This window comes from Chiloscyllium plagiosum, unplaced genomic scaffold, assembly GCF_037043375.1.
Source record: "Chiloscyllium plagiosum isolate Xiang-an unplaced genomic scaffold, Cpla_swu_hap1 HiC_scaffold_30, whole genome shotgun sequence".
Classification (NCBI taxonomy): Eukaryota; Metazoa; Chordata; class Chondrichthyes; order Orectolobiformes; family Hemiscylliidae; genus Chiloscyllium; species Chiloscyllium plagiosum.
Genome location: NW_028270168.1, coordinates 1,333,544 through 1,358,524, shown reverse-complemented (window position 1 = coordinate 1,358,524; position 24,981 = coordinate 1,333,544). Strand labels below are relative to the sequence as shown.

At 56.8% G+C, this 24,981-nt stretch overlaps 1 protein-coding gene across 2 annotated transcripts in view; it reads right to left on the bottom strand.

Annotated features, from left to right (window-relative positions):
* The window catches only part of bsdc1 (BSD domain containing 1), a 73,528-nt gene extending 50,861 nt beyond the window's left edge, over window positions 1–22,667 (bottom strand). The window contains exon 1 of one of the 2 annotated variants that reach the window (XM_087976655.1): window positions 22,444–22,667. In XM_087976655.1, coding sequence (XP_087832781.1) covers window positions 22,444–22,454 — 11 coding nt within the window. In that variant the 5' untranslated portion in view covers window positions 22,455–22,667. Of the gene's footprint in view, window positions 1–6,743; window positions 6,885–22,443 lie in introns of those variants that run through there. The other variant, XM_043719673.2, reaches the window with a different exon arrangement.
* Between the last annotated feature and the right edge of the window lie 2,314 nt (window positions 22,668–24,981).

Below are 24,981 nucleotides of genomic sequence, written 5' to 3'. Positions count from 1 at the left end.
TATCTCTATATTCTCACAAACATTGTCCATTTCCAATGTGAATACTGACAAAGTATTCATTAAGCACTTCCCCGTGTCATCAGATTCCCCACACAACTTCCCACTATCTTTGATTGGCCCTAATCTTACTCTAGTCATTCTTTTATTCCTGATATACCCATAGAAGACCTTAGGATTTTTCTTGATCTTATCCGCCAATAACTTCTCATGTCTCCTCCTGGCTCTTCTTAACCCTCTCTTTAGATCTTTTCTGTCTAATGTATAACTCTCAAGCCCCCTAACTGAGCCTTCACACTTCATCCTCACATAAGCCTTCCTCTTGACAAGGGCTTCAACTTCTTTAGTAAACCATGGCCCCATCTCTCGACAACTACCTCCCTGCCTGATAGGTATATACTTACCAAGGACCCGCAGTAGCTGTTCCTTGAATAAGCTTCACATTTCAAGGGTGTACATCCCCTGCAGTTTCCTTCCCCATCCTATGCATCTTAAATCTTGCCTAATCGCATCATAATTGCCTTTCCCCCAGTTATACCTCGTTCCCTGTGGGATATACCTATCCCTGCCCATTGCTATTGTAAACATAACCAAATTGTGGTCACTATCGCCAAAGTGTTCACATACCTCCAAATCTAACACCTGGTCGGGTTCATTCCCCCAGTATCAAATCCAATATGACATCGCCCCTTGTTGGCCTGTCTACGTACTGTGTCAGAAAACCCTCCTGCACACATTGAAAAGCTGACCCATCTGAACTACCATATTCAAAAGCACGGTGCTGGAAACGCACAGCAGGTCAGGCAATATCTGAGGAGCAGGAGAATTGACGTTTCGGGCATAAGCCCTTCATCTGAAAATCTTGCATGGGTCAATGTGAAATAGTTTCTGTTGTGTAGTGCTGCCGCTAATCTGAACTGAAGGAATACAATAGGGAAGATTCAATTTCGTAGCAGAAGCTAACAGCTCTCTACCGTGGTATAACGATTTTGTTTTAAAGCTGCAGAAATGAACCTGCCAGTCTTCAAAATAGCTTATGTTTGTTAGATGATGTGGTCCCGGTAGTACAACAACAGATCAGCAATCATGGCTCGGTATACTGCAGACAACAGCATAGGTTTCACAAAGAGTCATATAATCTCAGTACAGAAACAGACCCTTCAATCCAACTCAACCATGCTGACCAGATATCCCAAACTAATCTCGTCCCATTTGCCTGCATTTGACCCATATCCCTCTAAAAATTTCTAATTCATGTACCTGTCCAAATGTCTTTTGAACATTGTAATTATACCCACGTTTCCCAATTCCTCTGGCAGCTTGTTCCCCACACACACACACACACACACACACCCCACCGTGAGAGAAAACGTTACCTTTAGGTCTCTTTTAAATCTTTCCCCCCTCACTTTAAACCTATGCCCTCTATGTTTGGACTCCCTTACCCTTGGAAAAATGACTATTCACATTAGCTATGCCCCTCATGATTTTATAAACATTTATAAAATCACCCTTCAGCCTCCAACGCTCAGGAAAAAAAGTCCCAGCCCTTCCTTATAACTCAAACTTTCCAGTCCCGGCAACAACCTTGTAAATTTCTTCTGCACTCTTTCTAGCTTAACATCCTTCCTATAGCAGGGCAATTAGAATTTATGCAATATTCCAAAAATGGCCTCAATGTCTTGCACAGCTGCAACATGACATCCCAACCCCTATACTCAGTGTTCTGACCAATGAAGGCAAGCATGCCAAAGGCTTTCTTCATCACCCTTCTACCACTTTGAAGGACCTATTAATCTGCACCACGGGTCCCTCTGTTCAACAACACTCTTCAGGGCCCTACCACTAACTGCGTAAGTCCTGCCCTGGTAATGGAACGACCGCCCAAGAACAGATTTACGTAGATATAAATCAGACAGCAGGAGAGCTATCTTGGTGTCCTGATCAAAAAACATAAGTACACAAATGCAAAAATGACTGAACTTAAAAAAATACATCTTTGATGGTGAAGTCCTTTGAGATGCCCAGCGGCCATGAAAAGTACCATATAAATGCAACTTTTTCTCTTTTACAAACAGGATCTAATACCAGATTGCTTTACCTGCAGAAGATATTCCCATAATCCAGATGAGTTTGTCAAATTTTACTGTAAATGCATATTGCAGATATAATTGCTTTTGAATCAATCCTAATACAATAGAATCATAAAACAGTAACAAATGAGATGATTCACATCAATGTTGGTTGTCTGTAAAGTAACGCACTGAGTGCCACACCTCCGCCTCTTCGCCATAATCCAGCAATTAATGATACAATTCTCTTTTGAAAGATTCAATTAAATCTGTCTCCACCACACACTGAGGCAGCACATTCCAGATTCTAATCACTAGAGTGAACCTGCCTCCACCATACTCACCAGGCACCAACTACTTGCTGCATGAAGACATTTTTCATGTTGACCTTCACTTTAATTGAGTGCCATCTGTTTCTTGAATTTTTCCACTAATAGGAACAGATTTTCCCCTATTTACACTGCCAATTTTGAACATCCCTGTCAAATTTCATTTCAACCTGCTCTTCCAGGACAGCAATGCATAAATTAAGTAGCTCATTCCTCGAACCATTCTCTCAAATCTTTTCTGTATCCTTTCTAATGTGTTCTAAATTTTATCATAAGCATTTCAGAAAGCTGTATTGTTATTGTAGAAAGAGAAAATCCTAGAAAACAAACAGTTTCTATTGCTAACTGAAGAAACTCCATCTTTGGACAGATAGAAAAATAAGCTTGCCCATTTAAACATGAACCAGCTAACCATACAAGATTATTAAATCAGGATAACATCCAGCTGAACAGCAACCTGTTTATCTCATTTTCATCCTAGCAGGAGACACTTTGATTTAATTGAAAACAAGGAAAATCAATGATTGTTCACGTTAGGGAATGTTCCAGTAGTTGTCACTGCAGAAGCCAGACACACAGCACTGACAAACAGGCTAGAAGTGTGTCGGCTCTGGAGAAACACGATAATATTTGATGTCAGACAATTCCCAACCCCTAATCTCACTTTTGCGTTCACAACTCTGACCTGGTTTATATTTTCCAATATACCCCAACTGATCACCCACCAAAAATGTTTGAAGGAAAAGAAGGAGCGAGGAGACCACACAATGGGCTTTTGGGTATTGATATTATAGGAAGGATAGAAAGTGGAGGGGAAAGCAACAGAGGAGAGGGAGTTAGGTTTTTGATTAAGAATAACATTACATAACATTCTTAGGGAGGATATTCCTGGGAATACAACCAGGGAAGTTATTTGGGTGGAACTGAGAAATAAGCGGATGATCACCTTATTGGGATTATACTTATAGATCCCCTACTAGTCAACAGAAAATTGAGAAAAATTCATAAGGAGATCTGTTATTTGTAAGAATAATAGTGTGGTATGGTAAGGGATGTTCCAACTTTCCAACCACAGACTGGGACTGCCATAGTGTTAAGCGGTCAAATGGAGAGGAATTTGTTATGTACAGGTAGTTCTTCTATAATACGATGGTTGTGTTATAGAAAAATCACGCCTAAAATGATGGCGATGTAATCATGTTACAGCCAACACACATTTTAAAAGTTTATGCTTTAGAAACCATTCATCAATATGCATTATAGCAGAATGACCTGAAACCTTTCTGATTCAGTATGTGGATGCACCTCTGAGAGGAGGTGTAAAACGTGACCTACTCTTGGGAAATAAGGCAGGGCAGGTGACTGAAGTGTCAGTGGGGGAGCACTTTCAGACCAGAGACTATAATTCTATTTTAAAATACTAATGGAAAAGGATAGACCGAGTTCCAAATTGGAAGGAGGCCAATTTTGACGGTTATTAGGCAAGAACTTTCAAAAAGTGATGGGAGTGGATGCTTGCAAGTAAAGGGATGGCTGGAAAATGGGAAACCTTCAAACAAAAAATGAGATAATGAGAGTCCAGAGACAGTATGTTCCTGTCCAGGCAAAAGGCAAGGCCGGAAGGTACAGGGAATGCAGGATGACAAGAGAAGTTGAGGTTTCAGTTAAGAATAAGTAAGTATATGTTAGGCATAGACAGTAGAGATCAAGTGAACCCTTAGAAGCATATAAAGCTGGAACTGACAACCGGAAGCGGCAGATTCAAACCACTATAAATGCCGGAGGAAAGATCACAGAAGCGCTTCACAGGAGGCTCCCAAGCACTGAGGATGTCACCTAGTCTGCAACACAAATTCCCAGCTTGGCGAACAGAACCACAACAACAGATCTAAAAGGATTCTACAAACACATTAAGGACAAGAGGGTAACAGGGAGAGAACACAAAACATTACAGGGCAGTACAGGCCCTTCGCCCCTCAATGTTACGCTGACCTGTGAAGCCCATCTGAAGCCCATCTAACCTATATTACTCCATTATCATCCATGTTTATCCAATCACAATTTAAATGCCCTTTAAGTTGGAAAGTCTATTACTGTTGCAGGCAGGTCGTTCCACATCCTTACTACTGAGTAAAGAACCTACCTCTGACATCTGTCCTACATCTATCATCCCTCATTTTAAAGCTATGTCCCTTTGTGCTAGCCATCCGAGGAAAAAGGCTCAAACTGTCCACCTTATCTAATACGCCAATCATCGTGTGTCTCTATCAAGTCACGTCTCAAACTTTTCTCTCAAACCAAAACAGCCCCAAGTCTCTAAGCCTTTCCTCATAAGACCTTCTCTCCATACCTCACAGCATCTTGGTAAATATCCTCAACTCTTTCCAATAATTCCACATCCTTACTGTAAGGCGGTGACCAGAACTGGACACAATACTTCAAGTGCAGCCACACCAGAGTTTTGTACAACTGCAACATGACCTCGTGGCTCCAAAACAATCCTTATACCAATAAAAGCTAACACATTGTACACTTTCTTAACAACCTTATCAACTTGGGTGGCAACTTTCAGGGATCTATGCAGATGGACACAGATCTCTCTGCTCATTCAATCTACTAAGAATCTTATCATTCACCCAATACTCTATTCTTGTTACTCTTTCTAAAGTGAATCACCTCACACTTTTCCATATTAAACTCTACTTGCCACCTCTCAGCCCAGCTCTGCAGCTTATCTATGTTCCTCTGTAACGTACAACATCCTTTGGCACTATCCAAAACTATAATAAACCTTAGTGCCGTCCGCAAATTTACTAACCCACCCTTCTACGTTCTCATCCAGGTCATTTATAAAAATGACAAACAGTACAGGACCCAAAACAGATCCTTGCAGTACACCACTCGCATCTGAACTCCGGGATAAACATTTCTCATCAACCAATACCCTGTCTTCTTTCAGCTAGCCAATTGCTGATCCAAACCGCTAAATCACTCTCAATCCCATGCCTCCATATTTTGTGCAATAGCCTACCGTGGGGAACCTTATCAAGTGCCTTACTGAAATCCATATACACCACATCAACCACTTTACCCTCACCCACCTGTTTGGTCACTTTCTCAAAGAACTCAATAAGGTTTGTGAGGCAAAACACCATGTTGACTATCCCCAATCAACCTGTTCTTTTCTAGATGATTGTAAATCCCCTCTCTTATAATCCTAGAATAAGGCCCATTAAACATCAGCAAGGCTGCCTAAGTGTGGAACCACAGGAGAGGGGGGAAATGCAGCACTTTCAAGCAACAGTGAATCTGCATCCCAAGATCTTCATTCAGAAAAACTCCCCAGCTCCTTGCCATAAACTGAATAAGTCCAGCCCTGATTTGCCTTTCCAAAATGCAGCACCTCACATTTACCAAAACTAAATTCCATCTGCAACTCCTTGGCCCATACATGCTCGATTGCCCTTAATTAGATTCAAGATCCTATTTTCAGATTGAAGGGTATCTTTTCCATACTTAATAGAGTATGCTATCAAACTACAGTCACGATTATCCAAAAAGTTAGTTTACAAACTGCACCAAAAATGAAAAGGGAATCATCCGTTTCAGCTTCTTCCAGATGTCCTCAGCATCACAGACTACAATATCAGTTGATTCCTTTAACCTTTAGAACTATATTGTTCTTCAAAATGTTCAATGTTTTGGCTTCAGTTGCTTTCTGTGACAGAGAATTCCACACGTTCAGCAATCTCTGGATGAAGACTTTTCTCCTCTTCTCAGTCCTAAAAGGCCTGCGACATATCCTTGCACAGTGGTCCTGTTTCTGAACTCCCTGATCATCAGAACATCTTTCTGGCGTTTACCCTGTCTAGCCCAGTTAGAATTTAACAGGTTTCTACAAGATCCCTATAGTAATTTTTCGGAACTGCAATGAACATTGTCTTAACTAAATCAGTCTCTATTCATACAATTCAATTACCCAAGAATCAGTCTGATTGAGAATGTGTATAAGGTATAAGCAGGAAGAGAAAGGGTTAAGTTCTGAGTTTTGTGAAACAAGAGTTTCAGCTCAGCATGACTTAGATCAGATAAGAACTTACAGTCAAAGTGGGGTGCTGGAGGCAAGGGTAATGGGTTAACAAAAGTGAAAAAGCAGCTATTATGTGCAGCCACTTAAGAGGAGGTAGCATTCAGTATGTAATGTCAGTTAACAAGGTGAAAAGTATTCACTACGTGAAGCCAGTTAACAAGGTTAAGAACATTGTGGAACAGCAAATGGTTTAACCTTTACAGTCAGCGAGCATCAACAGTAACAGTCACCCAGTTAAAATGTATGTTGCCTTACCTGGATGCTCCTCCCTGTAAAATGGCTACATAGTGCATTGAGAAACTGCTCTTCAGAGAAGACTGGGAACCCATGTCCTTGCACTCATGGGTGATCATTCTCTCTCCCTCCAGGGTCCAGAATAAAGATGAAGGAGGTCAAACTATACTGTGTCTCTATGCATTTTGCTTCGACTGAGGGGGGGGGGGGGGAGAACTGGACGATAATATTGGCATTGGTGACAAGATTCAAACTGAGCATTACGATCAGACGGTGTCAGTGGCCGCCTGCAACATTGGTGTCTTGAGACAGACGGGCCCACAAGGTAAGACTTCAAACCTTGGTCCCGCTCGATATTCCTGTGTGCTGGAGATGGTCCCCTCACTCAACCACTCTCTATTCTACGTATTCATAGTCATAGAGATGCACAGCATGGAAACAGACCCTTTGGTCCAACCCGTCCATACATACCAGATATCCCAACCCAATATAGTCCCACCTGCCAGCACCCGCCCATATCCCTCCAAACCCTTCCTATTCATATACCCATCCAAATGCCTCAAATTTGCAGTTGTACCAGCCTCCACCACATTCTCTGGCAGCTCATTCCATACACATACCACCCTCTGTGTGAAAAAGTTGCCCCTTAGGTCTCTTTTATATCTTTCCCCTCTCACCCTAAACCTATGCCCTCTAGTTCTGGACTCCCCACCCCAGGGAAAATACTTTGTCTATTTATTCTATCCATGCCCCTCATAATTTTGTAAACCTCTATAAAGGTCACCCCTCAGCCTCCGACGCTCCAGGGAAAACAGCCCCAGCCTGTTCACCCTCTCCCTGTAGCTCAAATCCTCCAACCCTGGCAACATCCTTGTAAATCTTTTCTGAACCCTTTCAAGTTTCACAACACTTTTCCGATAGGAAGGAGACCAGAATTACACGCAATATTACAACAGTGGCCTAACCAATGTCCTGTACAGCCGCAACATGACCTCCCAACTCCTGTACACAATACTGACCAATAAAGGAAAGCATACCAAACGCCTTCTTCACTATCCTATCTATCGGCGACTCCACTTTCAAGGAGCTATGAACCTGCACTCCAAGGTCTCTTTGTTCAGCAACACTCCCTAGGACCTTACCATTAAGTGTATAAGTCCCTTATCAAAAATGCCACTCCCCTTCCTCTCTCACATCGCTCTCTATCCTTCCTGTAGCATTTGTATCCTGGAACATTAAGCTGCCAGTCCTGCTCAGTCTATCCGTGAGCCATGTTTCTGTAATTTCTATGATATCCCAGCCCCATGTTCCTAACCATGCCCTGAGTTCATCTGCCTTCCCTGTTAGGACCCTTGCATTGAAATAAATGCAGTTTAATTTATTAGTCCTACCTTGTCCCTGCCTGCCCTGACTGTTTGACTCACTTCTGTTCTCAAGTGTAACCGTCTCAGATCAATCTCTTTCCTCACTATCTCCCTGGGTCCCACCCCACCCCCCTCCCAACCTTAGTAGTTTAAATCCTCCCAAGCAGTTCTAGCAAATTTCTCTGCCAGTATATTAGTTCCCTTCCAATTTAGGTGCAAGCCGATTTTCTTGTACAGGTCACTTCTACCCCAAAACTGATTCTAATGATCCAAAAATGTGAATCCTTCTCCATACACCAGCTCTTCAGCCATGCATTCATCTACTCTATCCTCCTATTCCTGCCCTCACTAACTCGTGGCACTAGGAGTAATCCAGATATCACTACCCATGAGGACCTCCTTTTTAAATTTCTGCCTAACTCTGTAATCTCCCTTCAGATTCTCAACTTTTTCCCTTCCAATGTCGTTGGTTCCAATGTGGACAATGACCTCCTGCTGGCCCCTCACCCCTTTGAGAACATTCTGCACCCTCTCTGAGACATCCTTGATCCTGGCACCAGGGAAACAACACACCATTCTGCTTTTTCTCTGCTGGCCACAGAAACGTCTGTCTGTACCTCGGATACAGAATCCTCTAACACAATTGATCTCTTGGAAGCCGACGTACCCCTCGTTGCATTAGAGCCAGTCTCAATACCAGAAGCTTGGCTGTTCGTGCTACGTTCCCCTGAGAATCCATCACCCCCTACATTTTCCAAAACAGCATACCTGTTTGAAATGAGTATATCCACAAAAGACTCCTGCACTAGCTGCCTACCTCTCTTACCCTTCATGTAGTTAACCCATCTGTGACTGTATCTGAGACTTTCCCTCCGTCCTATAACTGCCATCCATCACATACTGTTGCTGTTGCTTCTATCTGTCTCTCCAACCGATCCACTCGATCTGATAAGATTCGCATCCAACAGCATTTATGGCAGATATAATCCGCAGTAACCCTTAAACTGTCTTTAAACTCCCACATCGGACAAGAAATACATATCACTGTAAAGGCCATTTTTGCTCCTTCACAATCTACAGACCCAGAAAATAACAGGCGGCGCGGGGGGGGGGTTGAGTCCTCTGCATGGTACGGGGGTGTGTTTGGTTGAGGTTCGAGTCCTCTATGCAGTACTGGGGTTCAAGTCCCCTGGGTGGGTTGATTGGAGGTTCAAGTACTCCGCACTGAGCCTTGTGTTTAATTGGGATTCAAATTTTCTGTTTAATTAGTGTTCGTGTTTTTTGTGTTTAAATGGGGTTTGGGTTCTCTGTGTTCAAGTGGGGCTCGAGCTCAGTGAGAAAGGGGTTAAAGTCCCCTAGTGGCGAAATTTGAGGCTGTGAGTCTTTGTTTTTGGGGAAGAGTTTGGCTTGGATTGCGGCGCCATGTGGTTCTGCTACAAGAGCTTTCTCTTTTTATAAGTGCAATTTCAGTGAGAGGATACAAACAAAAAATGAGAAACACTGAAATGACAGTTGTACTAATACTTGGGTTGAAAAAGGAAAGTTTCAAGGTAGATTGTGTCATGTTGAGTGTTTGATTTTAAAAATTTTGGTTTGTTAAAATACCGGTTCAGAAAATTCTTTCAAGTAACTGTTTTGCCTTGTTTGAATCAGGATCTCAATTATATGTGTTTTGTGGGCTATGTAAAGGGGCAGATTCTTAAATTGAAATTGTACAACATTACGTCCTTTTAAAATTATCAAACTTGCAATCTTAAAACAAATTGAGTGCCTTGAGCCATGATTGGTTTGCAATTCTACAATGCCTGTTTAAAGAAAAACAGTTGGGTCAGTGGTCATGCTTTAGCCACATGAGCATGTTGTATTAAAATCTTTGCATTTTTAATGCAGAGTTCACAAAAAGAAGACTGCATTTTGAGTTTGATGTTTTGTTCAGACTTTAGAGAAAATTAGAACTTGAGGCTGAGCTCTTTCAGTTCCGTTAATTATTAAGACCTTATTGGCCCCCTTCATATTGCAAATTCAAAGAATGTTGAAATAGGCAGACACGATTTAGTATAGTTAAATGCGTGACTGTCTTCACACTGATAACCACCTTGGCAAGGAAGGAATGAGAGAGGAAATGCAAAGATATTTCCAGCAGCTAACATCTATAGAGTTCCTCCATTCACATTCAAACCTCCACCCACCCACCCCACCACCACCTGATTAACAACAGTGAAGAGGAGGTCGGCATGCTTTTTGTCAGTGGCCTTCCTATGGACATTAAACTACGTGAGCTTTACCTCATCTTTCGATCATTTATGGGATATAAAGATTCACTGATCAAGCTAACATCAAAACAGCCAGTTGGCTTTATTACATTTAACAGCAGAGCAGCAGAAGCAGCAACGAAGCAGCTGGTATCTTCCATCTGAAGCATCTCTGCAAGAACGGAAGCCTCAGCAGTTTTGTGAAGCATTTAACTGCCCTTATCCAAGAAATCAGATTTCTCTGAGGAGTGATGCAAGAACTGACTGAACTTTGTTTTCAGGTTGGACCTTAAAGAGATTTTGGAGAACTGGCTCGTTTAAACTCGACGTGGAGGAAATGGTGTGGTCACTAAAGACTGTGAATTTAACAACTTTACTGGTGAATTTTTTTTTCCACATGGAAAGATTCATCAAACTCTAATTACTTTAACGGACTATTAGTTTTTGTTTTTATAATCACTGTGTACTGCATGTCAATAACTTGCTTAAATATTGACTGTTAGAGTCTTATGAAAGCTAGTAATGTCATTGGTTATCATGAAATGATAAAGAAGGGAATGAGAATGTGTATAGGGTATAAACAGGCAGGGAAAGAGTTAGGTTCTGAATTTTGTGAAAGAGGTTCCGCTGAGTATGACTCAGATTAGGTAAGAACTTATGGTTAACAATGGGGTGCTGGAGGCAAGGATACTGGGTTAACAAGGTGGAAAAGCAGTCATTGCACAGAGCCATTTAACAAGATGAGGTAGCATTTCAGTACGTAACTGTCGAAGCCTCTCCGAGAGCTTCAGTGGGTAAGGGAGGACTCCCTACTGGGGTCTACTCAACCTTCCCTGGTTCTTTCCGAGATTGTTCAATTGCCTGGAATAAAATTCTTACAAGCTGTCCATTAAAGGTTTAGCACATTGATTTAAACATTTACTAAAGTATCACAGTTACAGAGTAACAAGACACCAAGCCCTAGTCTAAGTAGAGGATTTAAAACCTAAGCAGCACTTACCAACCTCATGTTCTCTCAAGACTATTCCAAAAATGGCATTCAATCTTTAGTATTTATACTAAATTTTTGCCCACTAAACATGTCAATCAAACTCATGCTGATGAACATGATGTCCTCCCCAAATTCCTGCTGGGCTTGTGATGAACTTGTTAGTCTTTTGATCACATTACTCGAATAACGATGACGAAACTGCCCTTGTACTGACTCGGGTGATGACATTAAGTGTTGATATCCTCTAAAGTTTGGTCACATATTCTTTATCTGATTACTGACTTTTTTTATGTCTTAAACCTATTCCTCATTGCTTTCCACCTCACATGCTTTGTCAGTAAACTCTTTATTCAAACCCCTATTGTCTTTCCTCGTAGGTACTTGAAGTGACCTGTCAAAGGCTTTTGTTCCTCCTTAATGACTAATTGTTGAGTTTCATAGCTGCCTAGATTTGTTCTTGTACAGAGATTAGATTACATTACAGTGTGGAAACAGGCCCTTCGGCCCAACAAGTCCACACCAACCCGCCGAAGCGTAACCCACTCATACCCCTACATTTGCCCCTTACCTAACACTACGGGCAATTTAGCATGGCGAGTACGGGACGACATGGTATACCTTTGACATTTCCTCAACATCCAGAATATCCTTCCTCAGATAAGGAGAGCAAAACTGCACACAATGCTCCAGATGCAATCTCACCAAGGCCCTGAACAATTGCATCCACATCCCTGCTCCTATACTCGAATGCTCTCACTATCAAGGCCAGCCTACCATTGCCTTCTTCACCACTTGCTGCGCCTGCATGCTTCTTTCATGTGTATAAAATCATCCACATCTCTTTATATCTTTCCTTTTCCTAACCCATTCAGATTAAAATCTGCCTTATTTCCCCTCCCAAAGTGGATAACCTCACATTTACTAACATTATACTTTATCTAGGATTACATTTAACCACTTACTCAACTTGTCCAAATCTAAAAACAACACAACTTCCTCACAGATCACCCTATCACCCAGCAAGACCTGGATGACATCTAGGCTTGGAATGACAAGAGACAACTAACATTCATGCCACACAGGTGCCAGGCTAAGAACCATACAACAATAATTCACCTCCTAAATCCCTGAAGCCTGTTCATCATCCACAAGGCGCAAGTCAGAAATGGAATGGCATACTTTCCATATGCCAATATTAGTGCAGCTCCAACAAAACCCAAGAAGCTTGACACCATCCACAACAAAGCAGAGCACTAGATTGGTAACCTATCTGACACTTAACATACCTTTCTCCAGCAGTGACACACGTGGTAGCACCTACAAGACGTGCTGCAGTAACTCAGAGGCGCCTTTAATTGCACCTTTCAAACCTGTGACTTTTACCAACTGGAAAGTCTGGAGCAGAGACACCACAGGAACATCAGAAAGTTCCTTTCCAAGCTACACACCATCCTGACTTGGAATCATAACACAGTACCTTCACTGACACTGACAAAATCCTGAAATTCCACTCTTAACAGCATTGTAGGTATACAAAATTCCAAGTACTGCACCATTTTGAAACGGCTGATAACCATCATCTTCCAAATCATCTTCCCTCCCCCAACCCCCACTCTCCCCACCCCCCCCTCCTCCCACCCCCCTCTACCCCACCCCCCACCCTCCCACTAGCCCCCTCTACCCCACCTCCCACCACCCCCACACCCCACTACCTCACACGCCCACCACCCCACCATCCCCCACGCCCCAGACCCCACAACCTCCTACCAAACCTCCCTCCCACTCCCCCCCAACCCCCCACTCTCCCCCCAAACCCCACCCTCCCACTCCCCCTCCCCCCACCCAGCCCCACCACCTCCGCTCCTCCCCCCTCCCCCAACACCCCCACTTCCCCCCAAACCGCACCCTCCCACTCCTCTCGCCCCCACCCAACCCCACCACCTCCACCCCCGCTCCTCCACCACTTCCACCCAAACCGCACCCTCCCACTCTCCCCCCCCACACCCCAACCTCCCCCCCCACCCTCCCCCCCCCAAACCCCCAACCTCCCTCCCCCCCAAACACCCAACCCCCCTCCCCCCCAAACCCCCCCCAACCCCCCTCCCCCCCAAACCCCCCCCAACCCCCCTCCCCCCAACCCCCCCCAACCCCCATCCCCCCAACCCCCCCCCAACCCCCATCCCCCCAACCCCCCCCCAACCCCCATCCCCCCAACCCCCCCCCAACCCCCATCCCCCCAACCCCCCCCCAACCCCCATCCCCCCAACCCCCCCCCAACCCCCAACCTCCCCCCCCCAACCCCCAACCCCAACCTCCCCCCCCAACCTCCCCCCCAACCCCCAACCTCCCCCCCCCAACCCCCAACCTCCCCCCCCCAACCCCCAACCTCCCCCCCCAACCCCCAACCTCCCCCCCCCAACCCCCAACCTCCCCCCCCCAACCCCCAACCTCCCCCCCCAACCCCCAACCTCCCCCCCCCAACCCCCAACCTCCCCCCCCCCAACCCCCAACCTCCCCCCCCCCAACCCCCAACCTCCCCCCCCCCCAACCCCCAACCTCCCCCCCCCCAACCCCCAACCTCCCCCCCCCAACCCCCAACCTCCCCCCCCCCCCAACCCCCAACCTCCCTCCACCACCCAACCCCCAACCTCCCTCCACCACCCAACCCCCAACCTCCCCCCCCCAACCCCCAACCTCCCCCCCCCAACCCCCAACCTCCCCCCCCAACCCCCAACCAACCGCCAACCTCCCCCCAACCTCCCCACAACCCCCAACCTCCCCCCCCAACCCCCAACCAACCGCCAACCTCCCCCCAACCCCCAACCTCCCCCCAACCCCCAACCTCCCCCCACCACCCAACCTCCCCCCCAAACCCCCAACCTCCCCCCCAAACCCCCAACCTCCCCCCACCAACCCCCAACCTCCCCCCACCACCCAACCTCCCCCCCCAAACCCCCAACCTCCCCCCACCACCCAACCTCCCCCCCCCCAAACCCCCAACCTCCCCCCACCACCCAACCTCCCCCCCCCCAAACCCCCAACCTCCCCCCACCACCCAACCTCCCCCCCCAAACCCCACCTCCCCCCCAAACCCCCAACCTCCCCCCACCACCCAACCTCCCCCCCCAAACCCCCAACCTCCCCCCACCACCCAACCTCCCCCCCCAAACCCCCAACCTCCCCCCACCACCCAACCTCCCCCCCCAAACCCCACCTCCCCCCCAAACCCCCAACCTCCCCCCACCACCCAACCTCCCCCCCCCCAAACCCCCAACCTCCCCCCACCACCCAACCTCCCCCCCCCAAACCCCCAACCTCCCCCCACCACCCAACCTCCCCCCCCAAACCCCCAACCTCCCCCCACCACCCAACCTCCCCCCCCCACCCAACCTCCCCCCCCAAACCCCACCTCCCCCCCCAAACCCCCAACCTCCCCCCACCACCCAACCTCCCCCCCCAAACCCCCAACCTCCCCCCACCACCCAACCTCCCCCCCCAAACCCCCAACCTCCCCCCACCACCCAACCTCCCCCCCAAACCCCCAACCTCCCCCCACCACCCAACCTCCCCCCCCCAAACCCCCAACCTCCCCCCCCCAAACCCCCAACCTCCCCCCACCACCCAACCTCCCCCCCCCAAACCCCCAACCTCCCCCCACCACCCAACCTCCCCCCCCCAAACCCCCAACCTCCCCCCACCACCCAACCTCCCCCCCCCAAACCCCCAACCTCCCCCCACCACCCAACCTCCCCCCACCAAACCCCCAACCTCCCCACACCACACCCCCAACCTCCCCACACCACCCAACCTCCCCCCCAAACCCCCAACCTCCCCCCACCACCCAACCTCCCCCCCAAACCCCCAACCTCCCCCCACCACCCAACCTCCCCCCCAAACCCCCAACCTCCCCCCACCACCCAACCTCCCCCCCAAACCTCCCCCCACCACCCAACCTCCCCCCCCAAACCTCCCCCCACCACCCAACCTCCCCCCCAAACCTCCCCCCACCACCCAACCTCCCCCCACCACCCAACCTCCCCCCCCACCACGCAACCTCCCCCCCCAAACCTCCCCCCACCACCCAACCTCCCCCCCCACCACCCAACCTCCCCCCCCAAACCTCCCCCCACCACCCAACCTCCCCCCCCAAACCTCCCCCCACCACCCAACCTCCCCCCCCACCACCCAACCTCCCCCCCCAAACCTCCCCCCACCACCCAACCTCCCCCCCAAACCTCCCCCCACCACCCAACCTCCCCCCCAAACCTCCCCCCACCACCCAACCTCCCCCCCCAAACCTCCCCCCACCACCCAACCTCCCCCCCAAACCTCCCCCCACCACCCAACCTCCCCCCACCACCCAACCTCCCCCCCCACCACGCAACCTCCCCCCCCAAACCTCCCCCCACCACCCAACCTCCCCCCCCACCACCCAACCTCCCCCCCCAAACCTCCCCCCACCACCCAACCTCCCCCCCCAAACCTCCCCCCACCACCCAACCTCCCCCCCCACCACCCAACCTCCCCCCCCAAACCTCCCCCCACCACCCAACCTCCCCCCCAAACCTCCCCCCACCACCCAACCTCCCCCCCAAACCTCCCCCCACCACCCAACCTCCCCCCCAAACCTCCCCCCACCACCCAACCTCCCCCCAAACCTCCCCCCACCACCCAACCTCCCCCCCAAACCTCCCCCCACCACCCAACCTCCCCCCCAAACCTCCCCCCACCACCCAACCTCCCCCCCAAACCTCCCCCCACCACCCAACCTCCCCCCCAAACCTCCCCCCCAAACCTCCCCCCACCACCCAACCTCCCCCCCAAACCTCCCCCCACCACCCAACCTCCCCCCCCCAAACCTCCCCCCACCACCCAACCTCCCCCCCAAACCTCCCCCCACCACCCAACCTCCCCCCCCAAACCTCCCCCCACCACCCAACCTCCCCCCCCAAACCTCCCCCCACCACCCAACCTCCCCCCCCAAACCTCCCCCCACCACCCAACCTCCCCCCCAAACCTCCCCCCACCACTCAACCTCCCCCCCAAACCTCCCCCCACCACCCAACCTCCCCCCACCACCCAACCTACCTCCCAAACCCCCAACCTCCCCCCACCACCCAACCTCCCCACCCAACCTCGCACCCCCCCCTCCCCACCCCCCAACCGCCCCCCCTCCCCACCCCCCAACCGCCCCCCCATCCCCACCCCCAAACCGCCCGCACCGCCCCCTCTCCCCACCCCCCCTCTCCCCACCCCCCACCACACCCCCTCTCCCCACCCCCCTACCGTCCCCATCCCCGACCGCCCCCCTCTCCCCACCCCCACCCCCAACCGCCCTACCTCTCCCCACCCCCACCCGCCCCCCCTCTCCCCACCCCCAACCGCCCCCCCTCTCCCCACCCCCACCCGCCCCCCCCTCTCCCCACCCCCACCCGCCCCCCCCTCCCCACCCCCAACCGCCCCCCCTCTCCCCACCCCCAACCGCCCCCCCTTCTCCCCACCCCCACCCGCCCCCCCCTCCCCACCCCCAACCGCCCCCCCTCTCCCCACCCCCAACCGCCCCCCCTCTCCCCACCCCCACCCGCCCCCCCACTCCCCACCCCCCAACTGCCCCCATCCCCCACCCGCCCCCCCTCTCCCCACCCCCCAACCGCCCCCCCTCTCCCCACCCCCCAACCGCCCCCCCTCTCCCCACCCCCCAACCGCCCCCACCCCCCACCCGCCCCCCCCCTCCCCACCCCCCAACCGCCCCCACCCCCCAACCGCCCCCCCCTCTCCCCACCCCCCAACCGCCCCCACCCCCCAACCGCCCCCCCTCTCCCCATCCCCCAACCGCCCCCACCCCCCAACCGCCCCCCCTCTCCCCATCCCCCAACCGCCCCCACCCCCCAAGCGCCCCCCCTCTCCCCATCCCCCAACCGCCCCCACCCCCTAACCGCCCCCCCTCTCCCCATCCCCCAACCGCCCCCACCCCCCAACCGCCCCCCCTCTCCCCATCCCCCAACCGCCCCCACCCCCCAACCGCCCCCCCTCTCCCCATCCCCCAACCGCCCCCAACCCCCAACCGCCCCCCTCTCCCCATCCCCCAACCGCCCCCACCCCCCAACCGCCCCCCCCTCCCCACCCCCCAAACGCCCCCACCCCCCAACCGCCCCCCCTCCCCACCCCCCAACCGCCCCCCCTTTCCCCACCCCCCAACCGCCCCCACCCCCCAACCGCCCCCCCTCTCCCCACCCCCCAACCGCTCCCACCACCCAACCACCCCCCCAACCGCCTCCCTCTGACCACCCCCAACCCCCAACCGCCCCCCTCTCCCCAACCCCCAACCGCCCCCACACCCCAACCGCCCCCCCTCTCGCCACCCCCACCCCCCAACCGCCCCCCCTCTCCCCACCCCCAACCGCCCACACCCCCCAACCGCCCCCCATCTCCCCACCCCCAACCGCCCCCCTCTCCCCACCCCCCAACTGCCCCCTCTCCCCAGCCCCCAACTGCCCCCTCTCCCCACCCCCCAACTGCCCCCTCCCCCCACCCCACTGCCCCCCCTCTCCCCACCCCACTGCCCCCCCTCTCCCCACCCCACTGCCCCCCCTCTCCCCACCCCACTGCCCCCCTCTCCCCACCCCCCAACTGCCCCCCTCTCCCCACCCCCCAACTGCCCCCCCTCGCCCCACCCCCCAACTGCCCCCCTCGCCCCACCCCCCAACTGCCCCCCCTCGCCCCACCCCCCTCTCCCCACCCCCACCCCCCTCTCCCCACCCCCACCCCCCCACCACCCCCACCCCCCCTCTCCCCACCCCCACCCCCCCACCACCCCCGCCCCCCCTCTCCCCACCCCCACCCCCCAACCACCCCCGCCCCCCCTCTCCCCACCCCCACCCCCCAACCACCCCCGCCCCCCCTCTCCCCACCCCCACCCCCCAACCACCCCCGCCCCCCCTCTCCCCACCCCCACCCCCCAACCACCCCCGCCCCCCCTCTCCCCACCCCCACCCCCCAACCACCCCCGCCCCCCCTCTCCCCACCCCCACCCCCCAACCACCCCCGCCCCCCCTCTCCCCACCCCCACCCCCCCAACCACCCCCGCCCCCCCTCTCCCCACCCCCACCCCCCAACCACCCCCGCCCCCCCTCTCACCACCCCCCAACCACCCCCGCCCCCCCTCTCCCCACCCCCACCCCCCAACCACCCCCGCCCCCCAACCACCCCCGCCCCCCCTCTCACCACCCCCCAACCACCCCCGCCCCCCCTCTCCCCACCCCCACCCCCCAACCACCCCCGCCCTCCCTCTCACCACCCCCCAACCACCCCCGCCCCCCCTCTCCCCACCCCCACCCCCCAACCACCCCCGCCCCCCCTCTCCCCACCCCCCAACCACCCCCGCCCCCCCTCTCCCCACCCCCCAACCACCCCCGCCCCCCCTCTCCCCACCCCCCAACCACCCCCGCCCCCCCTCTCCCCACCCCCCAACCACCCCCGCCCCCCCTCTCCCCACCCCCCAACCACCCCCGCCCCCCCTCTCCCCACCCCCACCCCCCAACCACCCCCGCCCCCCCTCTCCCCACCCCCACCCCCCAACCACCCCCGCCCCCCCTCTCCCCACCCCCACCCCCCAACCACCCCCGCCCCCCCTCTCCCCACCCCCACCCCCCAACCACCCCCGCCCCCCCTCTCCCCACCCCCACCCCCCAACCACCCCCGCCCCCCCTCTCCCCACCCCCACCCCCCATCTCCCCACCCCCAACCGCCCCCCTCTCCCCACCCCACTGCCCCCTCTCCCCACCCCCCAACTGCCCCCCCTCTCCCCACCCCCCAACTGCCCCCCCTCTCCCCACCCAACTGCCCCCCCTCTCCCCACCCCCCTCTCCCCACCCTCTCCCCACCCCCCTCTCCCCACCCCCCAACTGCCCCCCCTCTCCCCACCCCCCTCTCCCCACCCTCTCCCCACCCCCCTCTCCCCACCCCCCAACTGCCCCCCCTCTCCCCACCCCCCTCTCCCCACCCCCCAACTGCCCCCCCTCTCCCCACCCCCCTCTCCCCACCCCCCAACTGCCCCCCCTCTCCCCACCCCCCTCTCCCCACCCCCCAACTGCCCCCCCTCTCCCCACCCCCCTCTCCCCACCCCCCAACTGCCCCCCCTCTCCCCACCCCCCTCTCCCCACCCCCCAACTGCCCCCCCTCTCCCCACCCCCCTCTCCCCACCCCCCAACTGCCCCCCCTCTCCCCACCCCCCTCTCCCCACCCCCCAACTGCCCCCCCTCTCCCCACCCCCCAACTGCCCCCCCTCTCCCCACCCCCCAACTGCCCCCCCTCTCCCCACCCCCCTCTCCCCACCCCCCAACTGCCCCCCCTCTCCCCACCCCCCTCTCCCCACCCCCCAACTGCCCCCCCTCTCCCCACCCCCCTCTCCCCACCCCCCAACTGCCCCCCCTCTCCCCACCCCCCTCTCCCCACCCCCCAACTGCCCCCCCTCTCCCCACCCCCCTCTCCCCACCCCCCAACTGCCCCCCCTCTCCCCACCCCCCAACTGCCCCCCCTCTCCCCACCCCCCAACTGCCCCCCCTCTCCCCACCCCCCTCTCCCCACCCCCCAACTGCCCCCCCTCTCCCCACCCCCCTCTCCCCACCCCCCAACTGCCCCCCCTCTCCCCACCCCCCAACTGCCCCCCCTCTCCCCACCCCCCTCTCCCCACCCCCCAACTGCCCCCCCTCTCCCCACCCCCCTCTCCCCACCCCCCAACTGCCCCCCCTCTCCCCACCCCCCAACTGCCCCCCCTCTCCCCACCCCCCAACTGCCCCCCCTCTCCCCACCCCCCTCTCCCCACCCCCCAACTGCCCCCCCTCTCCCCACCCCCCTCTCCCCACCCCCCAACTGCCCCCCCTCTCCCCACCCCCCTCTCCCCACCCCCCAACTGCCCCCCCTCTCCCCACCCCCCTCTCCCCACCCCCCAACTGCCCCCCCTCTCCCCACCCCCCTCTCCCCACCCCCCAACTGCCCCCCCTCTCCCCACCCCCCAACTGCCCCCCCTCTCCCCACCCCCCAACTGCCCCCCCTCTCCCCACCCCCCTCTCCCCACCCCCCAACTGCCCCCCCTCTCCCCACCCCCCTCTCCCCACCCCCCTACTGCCCCCCCTCTCCCCACCCCCCTCTCCCCACCCCCCTACTGCCCCCCCTCTCCCCACCCCCCTCTCCCCACCCCCCTACTGCCCCCCCTCTCCCCACCCCCCTCTCCCCACCCCCCTACTGCCCCCCCTCTCCCCACCCCCCTCTCCCCACCCCCCAACTGCCCCCCCCTCCCCACCCCCCTCTCCCCACCCCCCAACTGCCCCCCCCCTCCCCACCCCCCTCTCCCCACCCCCCAACTGCCCCCCCCTCCCCACCCCCCTCTCCCCACCCCCCAACTGCCCCCCCCCCTCCCCACCCCCCTCTCCCCACCCCCCAACTGCCCCCCCCTCCCCACCCCCCTCTCCCCACCCCCCAACTGCCCCCCCCCTCCCCACCCCCCTCTCCCCACCCCCCAACTGCCCCCCCCCTCCCCACCCCCCTCTCCCCACCCCCCAACTGCCCCCCCTCTCCCCACCCCCCTCTCCCCACCCCCCAACTGCCCCCCTCTCCCCACCCCCCTCTCCCCACCCCCCAACTGCCCCCCCTCTCCCCACCCCCCTCTCCCCACCCCCCAACTGCCCCCCCTCTCCCCACCCCCCTCTCCCCACCCCCCAACTGCCCCCCCTCTCCCCACCCCCCTCTCCCCACCCCCCAACTGCCCCCCCTCTCCCCACCCCCCTCTCCCCACCCCCCAACTGCCCCCCCTCTCCCCACCCCCCTCTCCCCACCCCCCAACTGCCCCCCCTCTCCCCACCCCCCTCTCCCCACCCCCACCCCCCAACCACCCCGCCCCCCCTCTCCCCACCCCCCAACCACCCCCGCCCCCCCTTTCCCCACCCCCACCCCCCAACCACCCCCGCTCACCCTCTCCCCACCCCCCCTCTCCCCAACCCCACCCCCCAACCGCCCCCCCCTCTCCCCACCCCCAACCGCCCACACCCCCCAACCGCCCCCCATCTCCCCACCCCCAACCGCCCCCCTCTCCCCACCCAACTGCCCCCTCTCCCCACCCCCCTCTCCCCACCCCCACCCCCCAACCACCCCCGCCCCCCCTCTCCCCACCCCCACCCCCCAACCGCCCCCCTCTCCCCACCCCCCAACAGCCCCCCCTCCCCCCACCCCCCAACAGCCCCCCCCTCCCCACCCCCCAACAGCCCCCCCTCCCCCCACCCCCCAACAGCCCCCCCTCCCCCCAACCACCCCCACCCCCCAACCGCCCCCCCTCCCCCCAACCGCCCCCCCACCCCCCAACCACCCCCACCCCCGCCCCCCCTCTCCCCACCCGCCCCCCCACCCCCCAACCACCCCCACCCCCGCCCCCCCTCTCCCCACCCCCCAACCACCCCCGCCCCCCCTCTCCCCACCCCCACCCCCGCCCCCCCTCTCCCCACCCCCACCCCCCCTCTCCCCACCCCCACCCCCGCCCCCCCTCTCCCCACCCCCACCCCCGCCCCCCCTCTCCCCACCCCCACCCCCCCTCTCCCCCTCTCCCCACCCCCACCCCCCCTCTCCCCCTCTCCCCACCCCCACCCCCCCTCTCCCCCTCTCCCCACCCCCACCCCCCCTCTCCCCCTCTCCCCACCCCCACCCCCCCTCTCCCCCTCTCCCCACCCCCACCCCCCCTCTCCCCCTCTCCCCACCCCCACCCCCCCTCTCCCCCTCTCCCCACCCCCACCCCCCCTCTCCCCCTCTCCCCACCCCCACCCCCCCTCTCCCCCTCTCCCCACCCCCACCCCCCCTCTCCCCCTCTCCCCACCCCCACCCCCCCTCTCCCCACCCCCACCCCCCCTCTCCCCACCCCCACCCCCCCTCTCCCCACCCCCCAACCACCCCCCTCTCCCCACCCCCCCCCCCCCTCTCCCCACCCCCACCCCCCAACCACCCCCACCCCCACCCCCCCTCTCCCCACCCCCACCCCCCAACCACCCCCACCCCCCACCCACCCCCCTCTCCCCACCCCCGCCCCCCCTCTCCCCCTCCCCCTCTCCCTCTCCCCCTCCCCCACTGACCCTGCCGCCATTCTCCCCGAGCCGCTGTCATTGAAGCCTCGGGGCTGCCCGGGTACCCTCGGCCTGTGGGAGCGGGAGCGGACGCTGGGCGAGGGCGGTGTTCGGGGGAGCAGGCTGCAGCTCTGGGTACTCGGTTATCGGGGCCGGGGCAGCCTCCGGGCCTCTGATGTCGCTCTTTATTCTCCGGATTTCCAGGATGTTTTCCTTCAGCAACTGCAGGAGGCTGCGCGCTGACGTCACTGACGTTTATCGCTTAGCGTGCGTGCTACGTCATCCGCCTCATTATAATAATATATGCTGATTTTGCTAATCTATGCAATATTATGTTAAAATACCCCGCCCCCCTCAGACACTGACCCCCCTCCAACACTGAATCCCCAACCCCCCCCCCAGACACTGACCCCCCCCCTCAGACACTGACCCCCCCACCCCCAGCTCAGACACTGACCCCCCCACCCCCCCTGCTCAGACACTGACCCCCTGAGACACTGACTCCCCTCAGACGCTTGACTCCCCAAACACTGACCCTCCCACCCCCAGCTCAGACACTGAACCCCCACAGACACTGACCACCCAACCCCCAACTCAAATTCTGACCCCCCCACCCTGTGCGCAGACACTGACTCCCCTCAGACCCTGAACCCCAGCTCAGACACTGACCTCCCCAACCCCCCTGCTCAGACACTGACCCCCTGAGACACTGACACCCCTCAGACGCTTGACTCCCCAAACACTGACCCTCCCACCCCCAGCTCAGACACTGAACCCCCACAGACACTGACCCCCCCACACCCCAGCTCAAATACTGACCACCCCAACCCCTCAGACACTGACCCCCCACCCCCCGCTCAGACACTGACCCCTCCACCCCCAGCTCAGACACTGACCTCCCCAACCCCCCTGCTCAGACACTGACCCCCTGAGACACTGACACCCCTCAGACGCTTGACCCCCCAAACATTGACCCCCCCACCCCCAGCTCAGACATTGAACCCCCACAGACACTGACCCCCCCACACCCCAGCTCAAATACTGACCACCCCAACCCCTCAGACACTGACCCCCCACCCCCCGCTCAGACACTGACCCCCCCCCACCACCAGCTCAGACACTGAACCCCCCCACACCCCAGCTCAAACACTGACCACCCCAACCCCTCAGACACTGACCCCCCACACCCCGCTCAGACACTGACCCCCCCCACCCCCAGCTCAGACACTGACCACCCCAACCCCTCAGACACTGACCCCCCTCAGACACTGACCCCCTCACCCCCCCCCCCGCTCAGACACTGACCCCCCCATCCCCTGCTCAGACACTGACCCCCCTCAGACACTGACCCCTAGCTCAGACACTGACCCCTCCATTCCCCAGCTCAGACACTGATCTCCCCCTACTCAGACACTGAACCCCATCCCAGTTCAGACACTGAACACCATCCCCCCACCATGGCATCAGGAGGTGGAGAAGTTAACATTTCAGGTATAACCCTCTTCAGGGCTAGATGTGAGGGTCAGGGGAGCTACAGATAAAGAATGGCTGTGGGGTGGAGTGGGGAGACCATCGGAATGGTGAGGAAGGGATAGGTGAGCACAGGTAATGGGCACGGCCTGGCTGGTCGATGGGAGGGATGAATCTAGTTCGTAGCGGGAAGGAAGGGTCAGTAGGTGAAATGGAAGGGAGGAGGCAGGGTTGGAAAAGGAGCTCAGAGATAGGTGGGAGTTTATTTAAAATTCAAGAACTCAAAGTTTAAGTCCTCGGTTGTCGGCTACCCAGGCAGAAGATGAGTTGTCGTTCCTCCAAGTTGTGGTCTAATTGAATGTGGCAATGGAGGAGGCTTGCCTTCATTGGAAGGGGCATTGCGTATAAGGATAGACAGGTTATGTTGCAAGGTAAAAACAATGACTGCAGATGCTGGAAACCAGATTCTGGATCAATGGTGCTGGAAGAGCAGGCAGCATCGAGGAGCTTCAGCAAAATCAACGTTTTGGGCAAAAGCCCTTCATCAGGAATAAAGGCAGAGAGCCTGAAGCGTGCAGAGATTAGCTAGAGGAGGGTGGGGGTGGGGAGAAAGTAGCATAGAGTACAATGGGTGAGTGGGGGAGGAGATGAAGGTGATAGGTCGGGGAGGAGAGGGTGGAGTGGATAGGTGGAAAAGGAGCTAGGCAGGTCGGACAAGTCCGGACAAGTCAAGGGGACTGGAAGTTTGAAACTAGGATGAGGTGGGGGAAGGGGAAATGAGGAAGCTGTTGAAGTCCATATTGATGCCCTGGGGTTCAAGTGTTCCGAGGCGGAAGATGAGGCATTCTTCCTCCAGGCGTCTAGTGGTGAGGGAGCAGCGGTGAAGGAGGCCCAGGACCTCCATGTCCTCGGCAGAGTGGGAGGGGGAGTTGAAATGTTGGGCCACGGGGCAGTTTGGTTGATTGGTGCGGGTGTCCCGGAGATGTTCCCTAAAGCGCTCTGCTAGGAGGCGCCCAGTCTCCCCAATGTAGAGGAGACCGCATCGGGAGCAACGGATACAATAAATGATATTAGTGG